Here is a 26,296-nt window from a genome sequence, read left to right on the forward strand (position 1 = left end):
ACAATGCAGGAGCTGCAACTGAAGGGTCCCCGACAGGCAGCCATCCGAAAGAAAACCTCCACAGAAGCAGAGACCACTGCTTCCCGAGGAACTCCGTTCCACTGTCAATCAGCTCTTGCTGTTCGGTGCAGGATAATTCCCCCAGGGGCCAGATCCTTGCCCCCATCCCTTTCCCCTCCCACCCCGATGCAAGTTCTCCCGCCACCCTTGCGAGGTAGGGCCCCTCGCAAGTGCTGCCGCTCGCTGGGCTTGGGGACGGCCCGGCTTCTGTGAGTTTGTGGGGAAGGGGATTCAGAAGGGATCGGCTTTGCCCCCAAAGTGGGGAGGGGTGTGGCTTTGTCTCCCCCCGACTTTGGAGGGGGCTTTGACCGGGGTGGAGGCAGGAACCCTGAGGCGGCTTGTTCGCACACCAGCCTTTCCCCCCCAAAGCTGATCAGTCACGTCGTGGTAAATTTTGTCCTCTCGTGAGACTTGTCCAATTGAAATTAAAACAGGCGCACTGCTTTTACGTTACAGAGGAGAGTAAGTGTGTGGTTTGGCTTTGTCTCGATCACACTGCGCAAGGCTGCAGGGGAGCTTTTTTTAATGTGAAAAATACTCAATTCAGAATCAACAGCTCCCTTCACATAGAAAGCTAGTATGTTGAAGGGCCGAGACGAGTCTTCTCCCTGACTTGCTACCAGTGCAATTTTCCTAGAAAATAGAGGTGCTGGAACTCACCCTTGTGTTCTTATCATGGTAATGGTGCCAACCTGAGATGGGCTGGAACTGAATTCCAGTAAGTTCTGGATGAAAAAAAAGCCTTACCTGCTACCTTTCTAAGTGCAGGGCAGTTATGTGAAAACTGAGAATTCAAACAGGAGATTTCTCACCTGCGCAAGTTTTTACAGCAGAGACTGCCCTGTCTACACCTGTGCCGGATGTATAAATTGGCTGTTATCTCTCGGGGGGGGGGGGTCAGAAAGGTCACATGGATAAATTATCTGGTCATAAGAGTTTTAGGAATCTTTACTCCAAAGTATTAAGGGATGGGAGAAGCAAGCTGGTGTCTCTGTATCCCCCCCCAATGCCTTTTTATTGGGGAAGCAAACAAGCTAAACTCCAAAAACCTTCTGACCCTGCACCCAGGTGGGCAGTTTTACCCCAAGGCCTCGTCTGTCCTAGCTGCAGACCCCTCTCCATTGGGCTGCCTCCAAAATGAGCTTGCCAAAAGCAGAGATGCACGAGATGTATCTCTGGCCAAGCCGGGACAGATCTCCTTGCTTTGTAGAAGCACCAAACTTGCGTCTCTGGGTGCACAGCCACCGTGATGGCAGAGGACAGCCTCTCTGAAGCCGGCTAGCTGCTTGCTTTTCACACCGAGAATGTCCAAGACGCAGATTCTGCCCCCTCCCCATTGCCTTCAGCAATTGTCTTGGACATCTGGGAAAAGCCCCTCCCAGTAACTGAAGACGGGAAAAGGTGTGTGTGTGCGGGCGCATGGGGAGGGTTGCTTGGATATGATGTGGGGAGGAAACTGGTGCATGGGTGCAAGCGGGGTTAGGCTGTTGGGTGAAGCCCTTCCCTTCCTTCCACCCTCAAGCCGTATCCTCCCCCCGGCTGTTTTGTGGCCGTTTCGCCCACTAGGCTCCCACAGCTCTGTGTCTTCTGCCAAAGGTCTGTTTTTGTCTCTTTCTCCCACGTGTGCAATCCCACCCCGGCCCCCAAAGTCCCGCAGTCGGCATCATTTCTGCACACGGCGTGGCACCGGTTAGCGTGGCACACCCTCATTGAAGCGCTGCAGCCCGGACGACATTGCCAGCTCCCCCTCGCACCCAGCTATGTGTGTCTCTTGTTCAACACAGCCAGCCCTCCGTGGCCTGCATCCACGAGAGCCACGGGCCGGGCCACCGAACAGGTTCTTCGAGGAGGGAAGGGGGCCCGCCCTGCACCTCCTTGTTGTGAAGTCTTGTGCGCGTGTGCATGTGTGTTTGCTGACAAATAAAACTGTTGGGTTGGGTATGTTCCCCCCCCTAAAGAAAACGCACTTCCAATTCAGTTTTTCTGTCTCAAGGGGCTGGAGGGGGGTGGAGCGTCAAACGGGGGTGCGAAGACTTCATTGTTCCTGCAGAGGCGCCCTCAACACGTGGGAAGTGGGGATTCGAACCCTGGTGTCGCCCACATCTGACACTCGTAAGACAGGGGTCAGCAACCTTTTTCAGCCGTGGGCCGGTCCACCGCCCCTCAGACCATGTGGTGGGCCGGACTACTACAGTGGTGCCTCGCAAGACGAAATTAATTCGTTCCGCGAGTCGTTTCGTATTGCGAAAAATTCGTCTTGCATAGCACGACCATAGGAATGCATAGGAATTTAATTCCCATAGGAATGCATTGAAATTTTCGTCTTGCGAAGCACAACCATAGAAAAATTCGTCTTGCGAGTCACCTAAAAATCGCAAAACCCTTTCGTCTAGCGAGTTTTTCGTTGTGCGAGGCATTCGTCTTGCGAGGTACCACTGTATTTTGAAGAAGAAAAAATAATGAACAAATTCCTATGCCCCACAAATAACCCAGAGGTGGATTTTAAATAAAAGGATACGTTCTACTCATGTAAAAACACCAGGCAGGCCCCACAAATAACCCAGAGATGCATTTTAAATAAAAGGATACGTTCTACTCATGTAAAAACACCAGGCAGGCCCCACAAATAATCCAGAGATGCATTTTAAATAAAAGGACACGTTCTACTCATGTAACAACACTCTGATTCCCAGACCACTGATTCCCGGACCATCCGCGGGCTGGATTGAGAAGGCAATTGGGCCGCATCCGGTCCCCAGTACTTAGGTTTCTACTCCTGCCCTAAGCACTACACCTCTCTGTGCAAACAACAGCAGCAACAACAATTTTATTATTTCTCTCCCACCCATCTGGACCAACGATCCCCGTGCATTTCAAAGGCTCCTGTCGATTTCCTCCACCACCTAAGATTAATCTCCAGTCATGTTTCTTTTCTGCAACCAGAAACCTGTGCGTTTTGTTGATTCCCCCAACCAGCCCCACTGCAGCACTTGAAACAAATAAACTAAAAGGAGGAGGAGGATCCAGGGATTGCTTGCAGGACTGCTGGTCTGATCCGGGCGTTTTCGTGGCGAAAGGTCATTGCACAGTGGTAGAGCAGACAGGAGTGGCAAAGACCTCTGCAGAGCCGTTGCCAGAAAGCAGCGTCCCGGTTGCTCCTTTTAGGATTCTGGTGAGGGTCTAGTGGCAGGACACCTGCTCTGGGGGCAGCAAAGGGCCCATGTCTGCTCCTTGCCAGCACAGGCGTTGGGTCTTGCAGGGAGCAAAGCAGGATAATCGGAGAGCCGTCGACAGAAAAGCAATCCTGAGCATCTTGGGGTAGTAGCCTGACTCTGCCCCTAAAGTAAGTTAACCACAGTACCGCTGGAGGCTTGGCTGGATGTGGGGCAGGTTATGTCGATGCCAAGGTGCTTGTGGCCTTACAGATCCAGCCAGCCATGCTGAGGGGGCCTGGCGGGACTCCCACAACATTGGGGCGCCCGTAGGTTCCCCACCCGTGTGAGAAGGCAGTTTGGGTTCGAACAGGAAGGCCTGCAGCTCAGCAGCAGAGGGTCTCTCTTGCGAGCAGGTGGCAGGTAGGGTTGGGAGAGACTTCTATCTGAAATCCTGCCGGTCAGCACAGAAAATGCTGAGCTCGATGGACCAGGGCGTCTGTATAAAGCTTTTTGTGTTCCTACGAACCATTCGGCCTGCCCCTGAATATGCAGCCCCAAGTATGCACGCAGGTGGATGCAGTGCAGAGAAACAAAAAAACACATGCGCATTTTATCTGCAAGTGCCTTGGAAAGGAGCAGGCAAGGCGAGGGGCTTCCAAGCAAGCAAAAGTTGTGCAAATTACACACCAGACTGGCCTACGAGGAAGAACAGATGAGGCTGTAGCCTTTTAACCACCAGGTGGCGACGTTGCCCTCCCTACGTGCCCAGTAGGCACCCATAGCGGGCACCAGTGTCTCCTAGTGGGTGCTGCTTGCGAAGGAGGTGTCGGGAACTGGGAAATTAGCCGCCGCCACTTGGAGCTTGCTCGGCCGCCAGTGGAGAAAAGTCTGCTTCGGATGTGGGGCAAAGGGCTTCATACAGGTGTGTGGACTCAGAAGCAGCTGCCCACCTGCCTAGCAGGGCTGGGCCCCCACCACACAGCTGCACCAGTGGGCACTGCAGATGGAAGACACAACTTGGCATAATGTACGCACTGATGATTCCGGTTCACTCTTCCTTTTTTCGGTGCTGTGATGTTTCTTGCCAACGCGGCAGAGCATATGGCTGTTCCTTTAAAGGTCAGGCGATGCTGTAAGATACCCATCGCACCTAACTCCAAACCCAAACTTGTGATGTTTCCAAAAGACTGACAAACGGGGTTGTTGTTTTTTTGCTGTGTGTGTGTGGGGGGGGGGACACACACACCAAAGGAAGACCAAAGTTTGGGGTGCACTTTTCAACAGGACAAAAAAGTTTTGCCTGAATTTGCAGAGGGGCAGGGAGGAGATGCAACAAAAGGCAGGGCAAAATTAAATCCCCTCTATAATAAAAAAAATAGTTTTTCCGAACCCTAAGCTCCCAGGGCAAATATCATCATTAGAATGCAATATATATATATATATATAAAAGGGATGCGGGTGGCGCTGTGGGTTAAACCACAGAGCCTAGGGCTTGCTGATCAGAAGGTCGGTGGTTCAAATCCCCTTGACGGAGTCAGCTCCTGTTGCTCGGTCCCTGCTCCTGCCAACCTAGCAGTTCGAAAGCACCTCAAAGTGCAAGTAGATAAATAGGTACTGCTCCGGCGGGAAGGTAAACAGCGTTTTGGTGTGCTGTTCTGGTTCGCCAGAAGAGGCTTGGTCATGCTGGCCACATGACCCAGAAGCTGGACGCTGGCTCCCTCGGCCAATAAAGCGAGATGAGCGCTGCAACCCCAGAGTCGTCCGCGACTGGACCTAATGGTCAGGGGTCCCTTTACCTTTACATATACTGTATAGAAACATTTAAAGCAAACTGGAATTCCCCCCCCCCATAAGTTATGTCCTAAAAAGAGAAACTTGAAATGTCAAAGGCCAGGCTATCAAGAGGTGTGTCTTCCGCCTTCCCCAGAAGCTGTGCAATGAAGGTACCAGGCACTCCTCTGTGAGAAGTGAGTCCCACAGCTCAGGGGCCACCACAGAGAAGGCCTCCCCTTGCCCCCCCCAAAAGCCTTCGAGGATGGAGGAACAACCAAAAGGGCCCCCTCTGCCAATCTCAGTACCCAAGAGGGTCTGTAGGGAAGCAGGCAGCCTTGCAGGTCTTTGGGGTCCGAGTCTTTCTGGGCTTCAAACACTGACATGAGCACCTTGATTTGGGCCCAGAAACAAACTGGCAACCAGGGCAGCTGTTTGAAAATGGGGGATAGATGAAATGTAAAGGGAAGACCAGTCAAAGCTTCCAATTTGTCCTCCAGAGCAGCCCCACAGGATTATTGTTATCTGAAAGGTTATGGGAGCATTTTCAGGGTAAGTGGTATGTGTGTGTGTGTGTGTTTGGGGGGGGGGTATTTGCTGCCCCCTGCCAGCTCCTTCCCCCTAACACTTTTTATTCTCCAGGATGATGATGACACACACAGCCTTTTGAGAGTTGGGGCATATTTTGAGTTGCCCTTGCCTTTTGCGCCTCTCCTTGAAATTTGCTTTTGCCCCTCCAAATAGCCAAAGCCACCCCCACCCCCAGCCTGGCTTCCCCGCTTGGAAAAAGCGTTTGCTGCGCAAAACAAGGTGGTGTCCGCCCGACTGGGCTGGATTGTGAACAGATGCAGCAGGCAGTTTGTAGCAGACATGGTGTGGCTCGAATGTTCATGCTGGGAGCACATTTTGCGGGAACCGTGGGATTTCTCCCCCCACCCCCCAGTGGAGAGGCGGCCTTTTATTCCTTGCTTTCAGGCTGCTTGGCTCATCTGCACCATAACTCTTAGCATAGGGTGGGGGGAGGAAGCAGGCTGAGGGCCAGCCAGGCCTCTGAACATGAACAGCCCCAGCCAGGATGAAGAAGGGACAGGAATTGCTTCACGTTTAGAATCTCGGGATTGTGTACTTGGCCGCTCCCAGGGCAAACAGGGCTGTGAGGCAGGAGGGCCCATGGGCCGGGCCATCGTACGGCTGGGAATTCACGGCTCCTTTGGCCCAAAGCTCCGCTGATGGCCGCAGCAGCACAGCACGACTTCTGGAACTCCCTGCCACAGGAGGAAATGATGGTCACCAACCTTTAAAAGAAGGCTGGGCATGGAAAAGGGGACTCTGGACGGCTACCAGCCAGAGCCAGCCATGCTTCCGAATCCCACAAGAGGGGAGAGGACTCTTGCACTCAGATCCCGCAGGCACTGAGAGAACAGGATGCTGTTAGCTCTGCAGCAAAGCCAACACCAGCTAAGAACAGAAGGGGGGAGGCAGGGAGGAGGAGAAGAAGGGGAAGGAGGAGGAGGAGGAGGAGAAGGAGGAGGAGAAGGAGGAGGAGGAGAAGGAGAAGATGATGAAGAAGGAGGAGGAGGAGGAGGAGGAGGAGGAAGAGAAGGAGGAGGAGGAGGAGGAGAAGCAGAAGGAGGAGGAGGAGGAGGAGGAGGAGAAGGAGAAGGAGAAAAAGGAGGAGAAGAAGGAGAAGGAGGAGAAGGAGGAGGAGGAAGAGAAGAAGGAGGAGGAGAAGGAGAGGAGTAGTAGTAGTCTGGATTTGATATCTCGCTTCATCACCACCCTAAGGAGTCTCAAAGCGGCTCACATTCTCCTTTCCCTTCCTCCCCCACAACAAAATAAAATAAAATAATTCTTTCCAGTAGCACCTTAGAGACCAGCTAAGTTTGTTCTTGGTATGAGCTTTCGTGTGCATGCACACTTCTTCGGATACCTTTGCATGCATGCACACGAAAGCTCATACCAAGAACAAACTTAGCTGGTCTCTAAGGTGCTACTGGAAAGAATTTTTTATTTTATTTTGTTTTGACTATGGCAGACCAACACGGCTATCCCCCACAACAAACACTCTGTGAAGTGAGTAGGGCTGAGAGACTTCAGAGAAGTGTGCCCAAGCGCTGCATGTGGAGGAGCAGAGACGTGAACCCGGTTCAGATTACGAGTCTACCGCTCTTAACCACTATACCACACTGCCTCTCAAGGATTCAATGAGAAGCAGTCATTCCTTGTAATGCTAGAAAAGAAATGCGAGGGAATGTTTGGTCCAGCCAGCTGAAACTTCATGTTTCCTCCTGGCTGGAGCATCCTTCCTCTTGCATGTGATAGAAGGTGGGCGTGGCCTTACCTGTCCAGGTAACAAAAGGACGAGTCAGACTTCCGGCGGCGACGCAATGGCGGAGCGGTCGTGGGTTGCCTCGGCTGCGAGGCGACCCAGCCCGTCCCGGGGGTTGGAGCCCCGCTACCGCTAAGCGGGGCTCCGATAGGGTGCGGGAAGAGCGTCCCGCACCCTGGGCTCCCCGGCTATGCCCACTATGGCTCCGAACCCTTCCCTCGCTCCCCCTGTAAAGGGGGAGTGGGGGTGAAGGGAAAACGGAGCCGGGCTTCAGGGGACAAGCCCCAACCGGGACGCGAAGCGGCGGTTGCCCCCGCGATGTGCGTTAACGTTCTACCTGTCAAAGTTGGAGTTTAAGAATCCCGGTGTCGTGAGTATTGGATTGGACCTGTTTTTGTGCCTTGTTGACGACCTGGGGGACATTTGGAAAGGGAGCCTGCCTCTTTCCCTTCGGGAGATAGAAAATAACCAGCTTAAGAGACTGCTGTTACAGCGATGGCAACAAAGTATTTAAAATTTGATAAGTGAGACTTATGGTTTCCCCCTCGGGGGATTAAACTGTGGACAGTATCTCTTTTTAAAATTTTTGGTTCTTGCGCCCTGGATTCGGGGAAAATGGCCGTGAAAGACTTTGACTGAATGGAAAGTTACTGGCAAGATGGAGAAGTCTGAGAACCGAAACTGCAATTTGACACCTATGCCCGCTTCTGCCATGCTCGGCTTTGTTTTTGACTTGGTTACGAACTGTGAAATGACCCATGAAGAAAGGACTATCTTATTGAGACTGGAACTGCTCAACCGAAAATTGGAGATATTGAACTGTCATATGTCAAAAAAGTTATATCCCACAGAGGAGACTGTACAGGAAATGGCTGCATTGGAGGAGAGCCTTGGCACAGAACTGAAGGGGCTGATTGAACAACAGGATGAAAAGGTATGGCTACTCCGGAGTAATGGATCGTCCCTTGGGGGTGGCAGACCCAGGACGGAGAAAATTGTTATAACTAACTCCCGAGGTGAGAGCTTGGGAGCGAAGGTGAGAACTTTATGTTTATATCTACAAATAAAAGAAGAATGTGATGATGAACCGGAGAGGCTGGGGGAAAAGATGTGCACCCTGATGTTCTATGCAAGGACTACTTTGGACTTAGTCTGGATCTGTGGCTATGTAAAGAAAAAGGATACTTCGAGGAGCAGCTCTGGAGCAAGACGACCGAAGAAAATGGACAGAAGGGGGATAGGGTGAATGATATTAAGGTATAAAGGAAAAGAATGTATTATGGTAACCTGAAACCGGTGTGTCAAGACTTTAAGTTTTTAGAGAAAGAAAAGAGGTACTCTAAATTTTTGTTATTAACAGCAGTTATAGGGAACGAAGACATTTGTTATGATTTATTTTGAAAATATGGGGATAAGAACCAGAATCTTGTGTGGAATTAATATTAAGTTATAACATGATCTGATCTATGTTAAGTTAAGAATGGGAAAACATTGTTTATTATGAAACAAGATTTGTCAAAAAGAAGCTTTTGATTTTAATTTTTAGATATTTGGATTTTTTTAAGATTAAGATGGTATAAGATGATATTAAAGTAATATTTGGGATTGGAACCGAAGGCGAAAAGGCAGGGGAAGTCTGTACCAAGATTCGACCAAGAAATTTTTTTTTTTTACAGCATAAGAAGAAGAATTATTGGTATTTGTGTATTTGTTTATTTCTAGTTGGGGGTGGGTTAATGTGGGTGTTATATTTGTATGTTGTTTGTTGTAAAACCAATAAATTCTTATAAAAAACAAAACAAAAGGACGAGTCACGCAGCACCCTTCCCTCTCTCTCTTTTTGACTCCCTTCTTCGTTTGACCAGCTTCTAGCTAGGACTGCTCTGCCAGTTCTCAGCTAGCAGAAGCACTGGGATTATTCCCCCATATGGGGTAGATCCGCATGTACATCTTTGTAACTAAGTCTGCCTTCAGGAATCCAGCTGTGAACTGATGTGAGTAAACTTTTTTTATTGGCTTCGAATAAGATTGTGGCGTCTTTATTCTTTAAAGAGGGATTCAAGGGAACTTACCAGGAACGTGCAAGTCAATCTGAGACAGACTGAATTGTATAGCGAGAGGCTCACACGAGCCTGCAACCAGCTCTCTGCTGTGCATGTAAAAAGGGGAATGTAACTCGGCTACATAAAGGAACTTGCTAGCGCAAGTTAGGAAGGATATTAATAAACAATATATTCTCTCTTGCCACCCTGAACATTCCCACAATAAGAACGTAACAGCCCTGGTGGATGCGGCCATTGGGGATCTGTCTTGCCCAGCATCCTGTTCTCACAGGGGTCAACCGGTTGCCCCAAAGGGAAGCCCGCAAGCAGGTTCCTGGCATAGGAGCCCTCTCCTCTCCTGAAGTTTCCAGGAGCTGGTCTTCAGAAGAGTTAACTGCTGCCAGCTATAGAGGGAGAGCACGGCCATCGTGCCCGCCACTGAGAGCCTTTCCCCTGCTCCCATTGGAGCCAAAGGAATTCCTTAACCAGAGCCTTTCCCGGTGTGGATTTCTGTGGTGTCCTTGGGACCGTGTGGGTGTTTGGGATCCTGTTCCTTCCTTCCAAACCCAACTCCTTCCACCCTCTCCGCAGGGGTTTTTAACGGACCTCTTTTTCAGCATGGGGCAGCGGCCTCCGCCCGGCGAGCCTTCTGCCCCATCTTAACAGCTCCTTCGGCTTCAGCAAATACAGGATTGCACCCTAATCATTTTTTTTAAGGGGGGTGGGGGTGGGAACCAAGACGACAAAAGAAAGGCAGAGCTCGGGTTGTTTTGTTTTTTTCAATTGCTTTTTTTATGAAAAAGGATCGCACATAATTCGGCAACAAACAGAATGCAAAAAAGGGGGAGGTGCGAATCGAAAACATAAAACAACGGGGGGGGGGGAGAAAGGGACAAAAAACCTGGCTCCTTTCCTCTCGATTGTCTGCAAAATATCCTTGTGTTCCATAGAAGGCAATGGGCAGTTAAGTGCTTTCTATTTAACATTCACATAAATTCTCTCTCTATTTCTCTCTTTCTTTCTCTCTCTCTCTCTCTTTCTTTCTTTCTTTCTCTCTCTCGCTCTGCATCTCTCTTCAGACATCTGCTCACGCAAGGTTTGCTTCCACAGATACAGTACGCAGTTCATGTGTAAGCAACGTTTTGGATCTCCTGTTTCCCCTGTGTTCTCTTCTCTCTCTCTCTCTCTTTTTTACAGTCACAATCCAACGGGAAATAAAAAATAAGACTCTAAATGTCAGACTGTGTTTTGCTTTTATAATTTCATAATTTTTTTTCACAGTTTTTTTAAAAAAAAGTTTATATATTTATATATATTTATATATTTATACTTTATATTTATAATTAAAAAGTTGATTCCATTTTTGCTTCTTCTCTTTTTTCTCCTCTCCTCTCCTTTCTCTGTTTTTAAAGTTTTCTTTAAAGAGCTTATAATACAGGGATGGTGTGTGTGTGTGTGAAAGGGGCCCATTACGAGTCTTTTGGTATGTTAAAACTGTACAGAGTGACTGATGTTGCTTTTAGAAATATTATCCACCAAAGTCTTCGGAAAGCCGGGAGAAGGCAGGCAGTACAGCACCACTGTGGTTCTTTGACAGGAGGGGGTTGCAAAATTTGGGGAGAGGGGAGGGCGCCTCTCTCCACGGCTACAGGTCTGTGGTATTTCTGTTTGTACCAGGTAGTTGTTTTTTTTTTTTTAAAAAAAAGAAATAATCTGTCCGAGTTAATGAAGTAACTCCCCTCTGTAGTGTTTGAACTTGTACACTCTGTTCAGGGTCAGAAACAATCGTGGCGTCTTGGGCTCGTAGTGTGTGAGGTTTCTTAAGTGCAAAAACACTGTGTCGTCATTCGAGTCCTCTGCCTCCGTCCCTCAAAACCAGCCTACTCTCTGGTCATCCCTACGTAACGTGGGGTTTTTGTTCACCCTGCAAAGTCCAGAGCTGTTGACCCAGAAAGGGAGGTGGAAAACGGCAGAGATCCAGGGGCGAATTAATGGACACTCACAAACTTTGGGGGAGGGGAAGAAACAATCTGATTCGGCATGTGCTGGGTCCGCACTTAGCTCAGCGCAGGATCCCGCCATCCTGCAGAGGGCGGGGGGAGGAAACGTGAGGTTTCTGCAAGTGCCAGTCTCCTCCTTGCCCTTTGTAAGTAGTGCCATGGTGGGGGGGGGCACGGAGAAGCGGGGTGGGTGGGGAGGCGAGCTGAGGCGTCTCGTTCTGCATGGACATCTTCAGAAGGCAGCTCGCCGGGACCAGAAGACGTTAAAAAAAGGAGGAAAACGTGTTTTTCTGGGTTCCTGAAGAGTGAGCAGCAAATGGCCAGCAGCAAAACACGATTCTTCTGTGTAATATTATATTTAGAGAATATCCGATGAAGGAGGGCCCATGTTTCGAACCAGGACTGGGCAACTTACATTCAACTTGCACGTGGAAGGGAAATGCCGTTGTTTGGGAGACAACCGCCCAATGGTTGGAGAAGTGGGGCTGGCCCCAAAATAGAGGGTGTTTTTTCTCCCCCATGCTGTGAAAATGGTTCAGCACCTCATCTCCTCGCCCGTCTGCTCGGCTCCTCGTCACCTAAGAGGGATGTCGGCCCACACCCCTTTGCGCCCAAGCAACCCCCTGCCCCTTTGGCGACCGGAGATTTTGGGGCTGCCCCCCTGTATCAGTACCCTGCTAGAGAGCGGAGAGGAGGTCCTTCGAGGTGAGAGAGTCAACAACGAAGTGTTCTTTAACTGGCAGTCAACGCAGTTTGCCCCTCCCCGACCTGGCAAAAGTCGGTTGGCGGTTGGGCGAGGGAAAGTGGGACGGGTCGCCTTGGAATCGGAAAGTCCAGAGGAAAAAAAATGACTGGTGTCCTGAAATATCCTATGGAAGCCTGAACCCGAGGGAAAAGTTCAGGGGTTTTGGCCACAAAGCCACGCTCGTTCCCGAGAGGCAGAATCCGACCTGCCGTTTCCTTTTCTGCAAATCTGTTCCCTTCTTCTGCAGGAGAGCCAAGCGGCTGGATCTCAGCTGGACTTCAGGAAATCCCTTTGGGCAAGGCGGACCTCTCTTGTTTTCCGGAACCTGTCCTGTTGCGATGCGGCCGGGCGCTTAAACAATCATGCTGTCGTCGGAAAACAGGCACATTTAACTTCTCTTCTGCCCCGCTCTGCACCCCCGCCCCGCTCCGCGGACGGGGTGGAGGCTGGCTGTATTGAACCGAATGCTTTGGAAGTGTCGGGGTGTGCTTCCCAGAATTCCCTGTCCCAGAAGCGGTTAGCAGATGACCGGCACCCCGTCCGTGTTGAAGATCATGCCTGTGGTGGGCTCGTACGTCCCCGCTAGGTAGTAGAGGTCCTCGCTGTCCTGGTACTTCTTGGTCTTCAGCATCTGCTCGTACTCCTCAAGGTCGACCACCAGACACTTGTGCGAGATGGTCTGGACGTCGTTCTCGTCCACGTGCGAGGACTGGTACAGCGCTCGCTGGGAGAGGAATGGAAAAGGGAGAGAGAGAAGAGAGAGGAGAGAGTTATCAGGCAGTTGGGGACACACCTCTGGGCTGCAGGTACCCAAAGCCCAAGCAGGAGGGGGGGGGGAAATACCGGAACCGGCCCACCTATTGGACAAAATCAGCCAATGGCCTCGGGGAGTGGAAGGCTCACTCCCCTCTTGGTGGTGGAGGGGAATCTTGGCTCTTTTCGGTCCCTTTTGTCAGCTAGGCCTCTTAAGTAAACTGTATATTCTGGCGTATAAGACTACTTTTTAATCCAGGAAAATCTTCTCAAAAGTCGGAGGTCGTCTTGTACGCCGGGTGGAGAATCTGCAGTCGAGTATATCTCAAACTCTATATTTTAACTGGAAAAGTTGGGGGTCGTCTTATACGCCCAGTCGTCTTATACGCCGGAAAATACGGTACCTTACATTCAGAAGACACCTGAAGGCAGCCCTGTTCAGGGAAGTGTTTAATCTTTGACATTTTAATGTATCCTAATATCTGTTGGGAGCTGCCCAGAGCGGCTGGGGAAACCCAGCTGGATGGAGCAGGGTATAAATATTATTATTATTATTGTTATTATTATTATTATTATTATTATTATTATTATTATTACTACTATTATTATACCACCCTATACCTGGAGGTCTCAAGGCGGTTCACAGAGTAAGAACCCTTCAAATGGTGGGCCCTTTTCATTTGGGTGGTAATTCAGTTTGAAACTCCAGCCTGCATCAGTTTGGTAATGTAATGAAGGCACCAGGTGCGCCTCCCCAGGGAGAGCATCCTGCAAATGAAGAGCCGCCCCAGAGGACAGCCTGTCCCCCTCCCGTCCCCCGCAATCTTCAGGAAGGAGCACAGCTCTGCAAGGAGTTGAGAGACCCTGGAACACACCCCAAAGACCAGTTTCTCCCACCCACACCAGCTGCCTTCTCTCACAGCCAGATGGACGGGGTATAAATTTATTATTATTATTATTATTATTATTATTATTATTATTACACACCTCCATGAAGTCCTTCCTCTGGCTGGAGGCCTGGAGAGCGGTCGAAAGGCTCCTGCTGGATTTCTGATCCCAGCGCTGACATCCAAGCAGAGTGATGGAGCGGTGGAGGTTGGCGAGGAGAGGAGCAAGAAAGGGAAATTGAGATTAGCAGGCAAAGCCCAGAACTGTTCAAAGCTTACACACACACACACACACACACACACACACACACACACTGGTACCTTGGTTCTCAAACACCTTGGAACCCAAACACTGCAAACCTGGAAGTAAGTGTTCTGTTTTGCGAACTTTTTTCGGAAGCCAAACGTGCTCCATTTTGAGTGTTACGCTGAGGTCTGTCTGTTTTCGCTATTTATTTTGGGTTTTTGTAACTGTGTGGAACCCAGTTCAGCTATTGATTGCTTGATTGTGTGACTGCAGTACATTGTTGATTGCTTTCATTTTATAGATCAATGGTCTCGACAGATAGTAAAATCCATGTTAATATTGCTGTTTTAGGAGTTGTTTTTAAAAGTCTGGAATGGATTAATCCATTTTGCATTAACTTTCTATGGGAAAGCGTGCCTTGGTTTTGGAACGGACTTCCGGAATAGATACTCTTACAAAACTGCAGGTTATTACAATAATCCTGCCAATAAATATGTTTGCAATTTATGTGTGAATATTCAACAAAACATTCGTTTATTTAAAAAAAAGTTTCTGATCTTGATTTCTTATTCTTCCGGTAAGTTTCACTCTGAGCCGATATATAGAGACCTCCACCCATCGACCAACCTCCCCCCCCCCCCACGATTCTTGGCTCGTTTCTCAAGGAACCCCGCGTTGATGCTGCTGCGAGGTCACGCCTGGGTCTCCTACCTTGCCTTCGTTGAGCTTCTTGCCAGGGTTGGTTTCTTCCGGGTGGTAAAACCATTTCACTCGGACAACCATGTTGTTCCCCCAGGATTCCCACATGCTCTGGATGCGGCCGATGTAGGGCAGGTTGGGGCGGCCGGCCGACAGGAAGACGGCGCAGTCTCCGATGCGGATGATCTCCTTTCCGCGGACAATGGCCTTGTAGAAGAGCTTGCGAGCTTTGCCCTTCATCCCACGCCTCTGCGGAGCCAAGAGAGAGCGGACTGGGATAAGCTCAGAGACTCTTCACATGCTGTTTTTAGTGTATGTGTTCCGGTTCACCGGTATCTGAAGGATGTAAAAACGAGTACATTTAAACTGCAAAACAGAAAATTTAATACATATTAAATTTTCTGTTTTCCAATTTAAATGTACTCATTTTTACATCCTTCGGATATCAACGACTTCCCTTATTCTCTTTCCATGGTTCATTTTGCATATCGTAAACCCCTGCATATTTTACAGAAACTAGACCATTCAGTACAGTGGTACCTCGGGTTAAGAACTTACCGTATTTTTCGCTCCATAGGACGCACCAGACCATAGGACGCACCTCATTTTTAGAGGAGGAAACAAGAAAAAAATTATTTTTCTGGTTTTCCTCCTCTAAAAGCCCTGTTTTTTGGTGTGTGTTTTTTGAGGATCAGCTAAAAGTTTTGCAGCTTTATTTGCAAAGGGGGAAAGCAAAGAGGAAAAGCCCCATTTTTATGGGGTTGAACTCACATTTCTGCAGCTTCTGAAGGAAAGGGAGCCATTTCTACAGTTTCCAGACAGATAATCTAATCAGCCAATCACATGTTGCTGGGGAAACAAACAACCTCCCTCTGCAGCACATTCAACAATGGAGGGCGGGGCCAAAGGGAGCCGGGGACTCTTATCTCTCTCCCGATCTCTTGCTGATCAGCTGCTGAGCGGGGTCCTTTCAACACTCCCTTTTCTCTTTGTAAAATAAAAAGCACAATCTGCTTTTGGCCCCTGGGCAATTCAGCTCCAGGGACCACCATTCGTTCCATAAGATACACAGGTATTTCCCCTTACTTTTTAGGAGGAAAAAAGTCTTATGGAGCGAAAAATACGGTAATTCGTTCTGGAGGTCCGTTCTTAACCTGAAGCACCACTTTAGCTAATGGGGCCTCCTGCTGCCGCTGTGCCGCCAGAGCACGATTTCTGTTCTTACGCAAAGTTCTTAACCTGAAGCGTACTTAACCTGAGGTACCACTGTATTCCATTGTTACATCCACCATAACTTATTTACACTGAGGTCCAGCTCCGAGGGCCTTCTGGCGGTTCCCTTCCTGCGAGAAGTGAGGTTACAGGGAACCAGGCAGAGGGCCTTCTCGGTGGTGGCGCCCGCCCTGTGGAACGCCCTCCCACTAGATGTCAAGGAAATAAACAACTATCTGACTTTTAGAAGACACATGAAGGCAGCCCTGTTTAGGGAAGCTTTTAACGTTTAATAGACTATTGTATTTTAATATTTTGTTGGAAGCTGCCCAGAGTGGCTGGGGAAAACCAGCCAGTTGGGCGGGGTATTAATAAATTATTATTATTATTATTAATCATCAGAGGCTGTATTTACATCCATTCACATCTTGTGTCATGCACCCTTTGCAATGCGCACTAGTATAACACCCCTGAGAAATGGGGGGGGGAGGTCCCAGCCGGAGACGCAGAGAGCAAAGGAAAGACCCCCCAGCGGGAGAAGGAGCTGACCTGGGTGGGCTTCCCAAACCACTTCCAGAGCTGCCGCGCCGGCAGGAAGGCCGCGATCTTGGGCCGGTTCTCCACCGAGGGCAGCCTCTGCCGCTTGGCCAGCTCCTTGGTGGTGGGCAGGTGGATCCCCTCCCGCTTCTTGGGGCGGGTCTTGCCCCCCGCCTGCTGTTGCTGCTGCTGCTTCTGTGCCGATTGCTGCTCCTGCTTGGGGCTCTGGGGGTTTGCGGCCGAGCGAGACTTCCCCGCCTGCTTGGCCCCCTTGGCGGGGAGGGTCTGCTGGGCGGAGGAGGCCCCCGCCTGGGATTCGGCCGCCTCGTCGTCCGAGCTGCAGGAGGAGTCTTCGTCCGTGGCGGAGGAAGACGAGGAGGAGGAGGAGGAGGAAGAGCTGGAGCTAGAGGACGAGGAGGAAGAGGTGGAGGACGAGGACGAGGAGGAAGAAGAGCTGGAGCTGCTGGAAGAAGAGGACGACGAGGAGTTGGAGGAGGAGACAGGCGTGGAGGCCCGCGAGCTGGCCGAGCTGCTGTCGGGGGCTCCCCCTCCGTTCTTCTCCGCCTCTTCCTCCCCTTCCGACTCAGAGCTGCTGCCGCTGCTGTTGCTTTCCGACTCGTCTCCTGCCGGCCCGGCTTGCGCCTTGTCCTCTTGCTGCTTCGCGGAGCTCTCTCCAGAGCCGCCAAACTTCCCCCCAAAGTTTGGGGCTGGAGATTCGCCGCCGGTCCCCTTGGCCCTGGACGCTTTCTGCCGCTTGGCGTCGGCCACGGGGCCGTAGCTCAGCCCCAGGATGTTTTTGGCCTCCCTCCTGCCGGCCAGGCTGGAGCTGCCCAGCATCCGCATGGCTTCCTTCGTCTTCTTGGTTTTGGGAGACATCACTCCTTCGTGGTCCAGCTTGATGAGGATATCGCTGTCGGGGACTTTCCTCTGGGCTTTGGCCACAGACCCAAACTCTTGTGACTCCTCTGCAGATTTCTCCTTCTTGGACCGAGCTTTGCCAGAGGAGGTGTCCGAAGAGCTGAAGGCCCCCAGGACGCCCGGGATCTCGGCATAGGGCTCGTCGCCCCGAGTGCTGCTGAATGCCGGAGGCTGGAAGGCGGGTTGGGCCGGGCCGGGCATCTTGCAGGAGAGCTTGACTTTGCCGCCTTTGCTGTGACGTTTTTCTTCTGCCTGGGAGGAGGTCCTGGCGGGGACCTGCTGCGCTTTCTTTGAGCCTTTTGCGCTTTGCTTGCTAAGGCAAACGGGCTTCTCCGGCACAAGCGATGGGTTTGTTGAAGCTTCCCCCTGGCTTGCTTCTTCCTTGAGGACGGCATCTTCTGGAAAGCAGAAAAAGTAAAATTAAAACAGTTTTTTGGGAAATGGCCTTTGGCCAAGGCCAGAGTGCCTCTACTCTGGATCCTGGAAGGATGTTGTCAAACAATGAGGCAGGCTTCTCCAGCTCCCCTGGCCCCCACCCTGGTACCCTTCCAATCGTCGTTGGGTCTCCAGCTCTCCCATAGTGCCCCAGCCACTGGCCATGTTATGGCTACGGCTGATGGGCATCGTAGCCCAGCAAAACTGGAGAACACCTGGAATTGTAAAGGCAGAGCTGAAGACCCAGGGACAGGAAGAGTACTAAAGTACTAAAATCCAAATAGTGCTACAAAGGATGCAGAAGCTGACATGTTTAACCAACGCATTAACTCCATCATCTGCATATATTATAATGGGATGTTTGATAGTGCCCTTCCAACATCCATCTTTGAAGTGCAGTTCAGTTGACTGTCACATACACAGAGAGGTGTAGAGATACCCAGGTACATATGGAAGAAAATCCTTGTTGATTTAATCATGTGAATACAATAGTTTTGACGGAGGAAAATGCTCCCTGGCTATGTTTTTAGAGGGCATGACTGTTTATGCTCTCTGAAGACATTCTTCCTAGAAGGAACATTCTTTCCCACAAAAAAGGCAATGCTCTCCCAAGGTAACCTCTGCCATTTACAGTTCTTTTATAAGTACTTCTATTAAAAATAATCAATGTTTTTTTAAACTGCGTGTTGCCTGATTAACTGGAGGTGCCTTTTCAGTCAATCGAAAGCTTTTTAACACACCAACCTAGACGATCAGAATTTTTTTTGCTATTATTATATTTCTATCCTGATTTTTTCCCCAGACTAGGACTCAAGGCAGCTTAGAACACACTGAAACAACATAGATAAAATACAAAAAAGCTAAAAACACAATCTAATCATTTAAAAACAAATTAAATAGAATTAAAACACTATAAAAGCCCATCTGTTAAAATATAGGCGTTAAAAGCAGCTCAGTACTCCAAAGGCCTTTCTTTAAGAAACATCTCCTGAAGGCCTGTTGGAATAAAACAGTCTTCACCTCCCAGCGGAAGGACAACAAAGAGGGAGCCAGTCTGGCTTCCCTAGGCAGGGAGTTCCAAAGTTCCCAACTACGGAGAGGGCAGTATGCAGAAGGTCCCAGGTTCAGTCCCCAAAGGCATCTGCAAGGAGCAGGTGATGGGAAAGAAATACTTCTCAGAGAGGCAGTGTGGAGTAGTGGTTAAGAGCGGTGGACTTGTAATCTGGTGAATCGGGTTCGTGTCCCCGCTCCTCCACACGCAGCGCTTGGGCACACTTCTCTGAAGTCTCTCAGCCACACTCACTTCACAGAGTGTTTGTTGTGGGGGATAGCCGTGTTGGTCTGCCATAGTCGAAACAAAATAAAATAAAAAATTCCTTCCAGTAGCACCTTAGAGACCAACCAAGTTTGTTCTTGGTATGAGCTTTTGTGTGCATGCATGCAGAGGTATCTGAAGAAGCGTGCATGCACACGAAAGTTCATACCAGGAACAAACTTAGCTGGTCTCTAAGGTGCTACTGGAAGGATTTTTTAAAATTATTTTGTTTTGTTGTGGGGGAGGAAGGGAAAGGAGAATGTGAGCCGCTTTGAGACTCCTTTGGGTAGTGATAAAGTGGGATATCAAATCCAAACTCTTCTTCTTCTTCTTCTTCTGCTTCCGAACCTGGAGAACCACTGGCAGCCCCTGACACCAACTCCCATTGGCCTGCGCTAAACTAACCTGGCCCAAGGCCGTTTCCCGCACTCCCCAGGGTTTCGCCCTCGGGATTTCCACCCGCCAAAGCTGCTGTTGCCTCGTACCAGCTTTCTGTTTGGTGCTTGGTTTTCTCCCACGCCCTTTGCCCTTGGACGCCGCTGGCTCCTCGGACCCCGTGCCACTGCCCTCCTTCCCTTCCGCGGTATCCTTGCTGGACTTGCGGCTCCGGCGTTTCGTGCTGGGCACCAGGAGGGCGGGAGACGGCTCGGCACCTGAAAGAGACCGACAGCTATTCTTGGCATGTGCTGCAAGGACACACACCGAGGGAGGCGCGCACTCCACCCACCCCCCAAGCTCAACAAGGGTTTATTCAAACTGAGACTCCCACCTGTGGAGGGAATGCAGGCAAGTGCTCAGTGTGTGTGGGGGGGGGGCCAGCAGCTCAGAACCTGCATGGAGACCCATAAGTTCTGGGGTTCCATTTATTAAGAAATAATAAATGTCCCTGAATCTCCAATGCGGACCTTATTAGGCTTATATGATAGACCTGCTAAGGACCCGAAACATCAGAAATTGACTCCCCAGCTTTGAATAGCAGCCCAGCCCATCGTAGCTGAATTCTGGAAGAAATTTAGATTTTTACAATTTGTGTTACTGGTAAGCAAAGGGTTTGGAGAGTTGGCTTTCTTTGAGGAGTGAACTTGTAAGGTGAGAATGCAAAGAGGTCAAAGAAAGTTGCAGGCCTTTGGTTGATTTACACCAGGGGGTCAGCAAACTTTTTAAGCGGGGGGGCCGGTCTACTGTCCCGCAGACCTTGCGGGGGGCCGCACTGTATTTTGAAAAATAATAATAATGAATGAATTCCTATGCCCCACAAAATAACCCAGAGGTGCATTTGAAATAAAAGGACACATTCTACTCATGTAAAAACACATAGATTCCCAGACTGTCTGCGGGCCGGATTTAGAAGGCGATTGGGCCGCATTCGGCCCCCGGGCCTTAGTTTGGGGACCCCTGATTTACACCCTATGCCCTTTTAAAATGTGGTGTGTTGTTTTCTTTGTTTGGGGGGGAGGCTATTGAGTTGTTTTCACTTTTATAATGTATTTTGTGGTTTTCTATCTTGATTTCATTCTGTGAACCGCCCTGAGGCCCCCAGGTATATTAATCCAATAAATAATAAGAAAAAGAAAAAAAAATCCATTTGTGGGGATCCTTTATTGAATGTGCAAACCAGTAACAGACTAGCTCCAACCCAATTCAAATCTGGTTCTTTTAGGCATGATGGGTGTATGAATTAGAATCACTGAGCTGGTAGGGACCCCCAAGGGTCATCTATTCCAACCCCCTGCAATGTAGGAACCACACAATTGAATCCATTTTCTTCGCTCTGTCCCTGCTGCAATCAGGTACTATGAATATGCTTTGAATGTGCTGGTGACATAAAGCTTTCTTGGGGAGGGAAAGTGGATGCTTGGGGGGGGCAGAGGACACAACACACAAGGGGATCATATGTTTCTGGGTTCCCATTACCTGTCTACTGTGGGGAACTGGGGGGCATCAGGAGGGAAAGGGAACTGGGCTTCTGTCCTGTTGTGGGGCAGTGGGGAGGGCTGAGAGAGATGGGCTCTCAATCCTCTCCTCTGGATGCCCAGGAATCCTATCCTGCAACAGAAGGGCCAAACTCACACTGGATCTTGTAATCAGGTGGAAGGAGCCGGATGTGGGACAAGGGGATCCGGCCGGTGTCGCCATCATCGAACTCCACTGTTATCAGATCCCCGTCTTCCTCCTGATCATGAGCCCCTTGGGATAGAAAAGGAAATGGTTGTCGTCAGAACACACACACCTTCGGACTGCTAAGTTCACTCTGCGGTTTGGGGTGATACACTTCGCCAAAACCTTCTTGAAAGTCCAATTACATTGCATTAAGTAATTCATTACATTGAATTCTGGTGCTGGAGGGAGACTCTTGAGAGTCCCATGGACTGCAAGAAGATCAAACCTATCCATCCTTAAAGAAATCAGCCCTGAGTGCTCACTGGAAGGGCAGATCCTGAAGCTGAGGCTCCAGTACTTTGGCCACCTCATGAGAAGAGAAGACTCCCTAGAAAAGACCCTGATGTTGGGAAAGATGGAGGGCACAAGGAGAAGGGGACGACAAAGGATGAGATGGTTGGACAGTGTTCTCAAAGCAACCCCAACATGAATTTGACCAAACTGCGAGAGGCAGTGAAGGATAGGCGTGCCTGGCGTGCTCTCATCCATGGGGTCACGAAGAGGTGGACACGACTGAACGACTCAACAACAAGTGGATCACAAATACCCATGTGCTTTCTGACACTTCCAATGGACGTTTCCCTCGCAGAAGCCATGCTGGTTCTGCTTCAGCAAGGCTTGTTCTTCTATGATGATTTACCCTTAACAATCCTTCCCATTTTCCTCGAACTGATGTTGACCTAACCAGCCTGTCATTTCCATCCATGCCCCCACTTCCCAGATCCCTTAAAAAAAAAAAAAAAGAACAATTGGTGTTAAATTGCCTACTTTCCAGTTCTGTTATGGAAGCTGAGGGACAAGTTGCGTATTTTTGTTAGTTAAAATTTCACATTTGAATTCAGACCCACCCAGGCCCAGTGTTTTGCCAGTTTTTATTTTGTCAGTAAGGCTTGGTGCTTCCTCTCATATCACTACCACCTGCCTATGACTCTCTTCCTGCAAAAGTTAGTTCAGGTGCTGGGATCTTCTCTATAATTTTTGCTAGGAAGACAGATGCAAATAATTCCTTCTCTGCTATCCCCTTATCTTCCTTTAGAGCAGGATGGATAAAAATCATTGATTTTTTAAAATAAAAAAGATCAATTTTTTTAAATTTAAACCGGATTCTATTATTATTATTATTATTATTATTATTATTAAAATTGAAATTTTAAAATGAAAAGCTTTTGGAGAAAAAATCTTTTTTAAGATAGCTTTCTATTTAAGTTACATTCTAGTCCAAAGGCTATTCATCAGGAAATAAGGATTTGTTTAAAGTTTTTCATGTGCTAAAACTCAGTCCAAGTTTTTCTTTTTTCAAATGCTTAACCACATCACTTAACAAACATGGATACATATGCTATAATTTTATTGTTTTAGCTAAATAAATTGTTGAAATTGTTACTAATGATTATTTTTCTCCTTCCAATAAAGAACAGCAGAAAAGTTGTCCAAATATAAATGCAGTTAACTTATTAAACCTCACAATCATTTCATAATTATCGGTCTATGTATTTCTAATTGTATAACCAAATCAATAATTTTTGATATAACTGTAAAAACTACTCTGAAAATTTATTATTCCAAAAATGAAACCTTCATCTGACTAGTGATTCAAATCGTGATTTAAATCGATTTGATTTAAATATAATGTTGGGGCTTTTGTTTTCAACTGGAAAAGCCTCAAAACCAGTATAGCACTTGGAGTGGTGTCCAGCAACACTTCTGCGGATGACTAATAATAATAATAATAATAATAATAATAATAATAATAAATTATTTATACTCTGGGCAGCTTCCAACAAAACATTAAAATACAATAATCAATCAAATATTAAAAGCTTCCCTAAACAGGGCTGCCTTCACATGTCTTCTAAAAGTCTGGTAGTTGTTGTTCTCTTTGACATCTGGTGGGAGGGAGTTCCACAGGGCGGGTGCCACCACCGAGAAGGCCTTCTGCCTGGTTCCCTGTAGCTGAAATCAAATCCCCCCTGCTTTAGAGCTCCTTACGACTCCCTCGCCATCTGACTGAGTTACGGTCTCACCTCGTACGACTGTCCCTGGGTAGAGGCAACGATACTGCTGACTCCAGTAGGCGGCGATTCGCGTGCCTTCCGGGAGGAACCGCACCGAAGGAGGTTTCACGTCAATGATCTGTGCGGAAGGAAGCACCCGTTAACTCTTGCTTTTTGCCCTGTGTGGTAGGGCAGGGGGCAGCAACAGGTAGATCAGGGTCTCCCCATTGTCAAGCAACCTAAGGCTGGGCTGCCGAAATTAATAAACCTAGCTCCTGGGTGAAAGGGCTCTGAAACCAGTTCACTTCTACTAGTGAAAAATACGTCCCAAGGCTCAGAGGAAGCTTGTTCTTTAATTTTACTTTGCACCTGCCCCGATTGATAGCTCCTGATTGATTGATAGCAAGAAACAAAGCAGATCTAGCTGGCACCTCTATGCAGGGCTGGTGTGTCAGTGGGGTGCAGTGGATAGAGTGCTGGACTAGGAACTGGGAGACCCAGTATAAGGTTTGCGGTTAGTTGCTCATGAGTAAGCAGCCAGGACTCCGCTGTTTCCTTTAATGATTTTATGGTGCAAACTTTGTACAGTGCAGAGCGTAAAAGTTCATGTCTGTATCAAGCGATGTCAGAATCCGGGAATGGCCCCTTCCAGTTCTGACCCCCAAAAAAGAGTTTTGGTATACGAAAACCCCGCCTTCCATCCAGGGCCGTCTCGTCATAGGGGCTGGGTTGCGCGGTGCACCAGGGCGCCAGGGCCCCCAGGGGCGCCACCGCGAGTCCGCCGGCATACCAGGCGCCCCCTCCCCAACCCGCACCCACCCCCATGGGCGGGTGGGAGGGTGGGCGCTCGCGCACTGGCGGGCGAGCTGCAAGCCGGCTGCCCTCCAGAGCCCCAGCTGGAGCGCTGGAAAGGGCGTGCAAAGCCCCGCGCCACTCCAGCGCCACGGCCCTCATCCCCCGCTCGCCCTCCTCCCTCCCGCACTGGCCACCCCTCGGGGGATGAGGGGTGTGGCGCTGGAGTGGCGTGGGGCTTTGTGTGCCCTGCCCAGCGCTCCAGCTGGGGCTCCGGAGGGCAGCCGGCTTGCAGCGCCACGCCCCTCATCTCCCGCTCGCCCACCCCCCCTCCCGAGGGGCAGCCAGCGCGGGAGGGAGGTGGGCGGAGAGGCGGCCCACCGGGGGCGCCGAGGGATCGTCGCACCAGGGCGGCCGATCCCCTTAAGACGGCCCTGCTTCCATCCTTTCGTTCACCCCACAACATCTTTGGGGCGACGGAAATTGCGTTCCCCCTGTATCGACCTCTGGACTGGGGGAGTGCTGGGTCTCTCTCGCATCCCCAGAGCCTCTGCTCCCTTTCCCCTGTGAACTCTCCCCCTCCTCGCTGGACGTCTCGCCGCTCTTTTCGCTACCAGAGGAGGAGCTGCTGGCAAGGTGGGACTGGGGCTCTCTCTAGCATCCGGAGAGCCCTTCCACCACCTTGCGCTGCATCGGGGACAGTTCCCTGACACGCAGGTTCAAATCCCCACTTGGCCATAAAACTCAGTGGGCAACCTTGGGGCCCCCCCCGCCATTGCCTCTCAGCCTAACCCACCTCACAGGGTTGTTGTGAGGATTAAACGGGTCGGAGAATGATGTACATCACACACACACCCCCGAGGCCCCTTGGAGGAAAGGCAGGATACAGTGGTACCTCGCTGGACGAAAAACTCGCTAGACGAAAGGCATTCGCTAGTGAAAGGGTGATTCGCAAGACGAGTTTCCCTATGGCCGCGAATCGCAAAACGAAAACGTTTTGCGATGTTTTTCGTAAAGCCGCGCTTCCTCCGACGATGCTTCGCAAGATGAAATTTTCGCTATACGGCGGCACTTGCGGGATGAATTAATTTCGTCTTGCGAGGCACCACTGTATAATTACAAGAAATAAAATAGTAATGGGCGGAGACTGCAGCTGGGAATAGTCGCTGCCAGCCAGCGCAGACCAGCTTCCCCCAAATTGCTCTCCTCCAGATGGTGCAGGACTCTAGGTCCCATCAGCCCCAGACAGCACGGTCAATGGTTGGAGGATGATGGGAGATGTATTCTCACAAGTATCAGGAGGAGGAAGCAATACTCAAGCTGAAGGGCCCAACGTCCTGACTGTTTCAGTTTTATTTGCTGATCGCTCCATCTACGAGGCAAAACTGCATATTAAAAACACGATTCGGGATGTCTGGAAGACTACTGAAGGTGGCAAGAAAGAGAGACGGATGGACGATGTATGAGTAAGGGCAATGGGTGCAGGAAGAGCTACCCCCAGTGAAGATGTTTCCCCCTCCCTTAGCAAACACCACGGGACGTCTGGAGGGTGGCAACTTGAGAACAGGGCCCTTTCGGTGGTGGCTCCCCATCTGTGCAATGCTCTCCCCAGAAGCTCACCTGGCACGATCATTACATGTCTTTAGACGCCAGGCAGATACATTCCTCTACAATCAAGCCTATGGCTCTTAACTACCTTTTATCCTTTTAATATTTCTGGGGGGAGTTTCTGATTTTTAACTGATTTTATCTGGTTGTATTTTGCATTGTTAAGTCGCTTGGGGACTTTTTGTATTTGTAGAAAGCAACTAAGAAATCAAGTAAAAATAAAACCCGAAACTCCGCCAGCGCCAGCGCAGGTGTCTTGAAATGCCCCTCCCTCCTCTCCCCAAAGACAACATGGAGCGTCTGCCTGTGTGGGCAATCTTTCTGGAAGATAAATTGTATTTCGAGGAGTTAGTGATCTGACTCAGTTGCTCTCTTCCTGCTTCCCCCCCCCCATCTCTTGTTCAGCTCTTTAATGTCCTAATCTGTTGGGAGGAAGCGATAGAGTGCTGGCTACCTTCTTTGATGTTGGGCATTGTTTGGAGAAAGTGAGGCATTGGGAGGGGGTGGCTAACGAATAATCTGCACGTAGCCAGTCAAATATGATCTGCACTTAGCCAGTCGGGCAAGCCACACGGGCTAACAGGCTAGGTATCTATAAATTGGAAGGGTTTTTGAGAAGCTCGTGCATGGACTGACTG

At 49.7% G+C, this 26,296-nt stretch overlaps 1 protein-coding gene across 1 annotated transcript in view; it reads right to left on the minus strand.

The window, feature by feature from the left end:
• Positions 1–11,722: 11,722 nt before the first annotated feature.
• Positions 11,723–26,296, minus strand: part of TNRC18 (trinucleotide repeat containing 18) — a 135,884-nt gene continuing 121,310 nt past the window's right edge. Inside the window, exons 23-29 of the mRNA XM_033167870.1 lie at positions 23,289–23,397; positions 21,175–21,291; positions 19,590–19,757; positions 16,449–17,752; positions 14,700–14,936; positions 13,842–13,916; positions 11,723–12,825 (exon numbers count right to left, since the gene is read on the minus strand). Coding sequence (XP_033023761.1) covers positions 12,619–12,825; positions 13,842–13,916; positions 14,700–14,936; positions 16,449–17,752; positions 19,590–19,757; positions 21,175–21,291; positions 23,289–23,397 — 2,217 coding nt within the window. The 3' untranslated portion in view covers positions 11,723–12,618. The remainder of the gene's footprint in view (positions 12,826–13,841; positions 13,917–14,699; positions 14,937–16,448; positions 17,753–19,589; positions 19,758–21,174; positions 21,292–23,288; positions 23,398–26,296) is intronic.

The sequence above is a fragment of the Lacerta agilis genome, chromosome 13, assembly GCF_009819535.1.
Source record: "Lacerta agilis isolate rLacAgi1 chromosome 13, rLacAgi1.pri, whole genome shotgun sequence".
In the NCBI taxonomy this organism is placed as follows: domain Eukaryota; kingdom Metazoa; phylum Chordata; class Lepidosauria; order Squamata; family Lacertidae; genus Lacerta; species Lacerta agilis.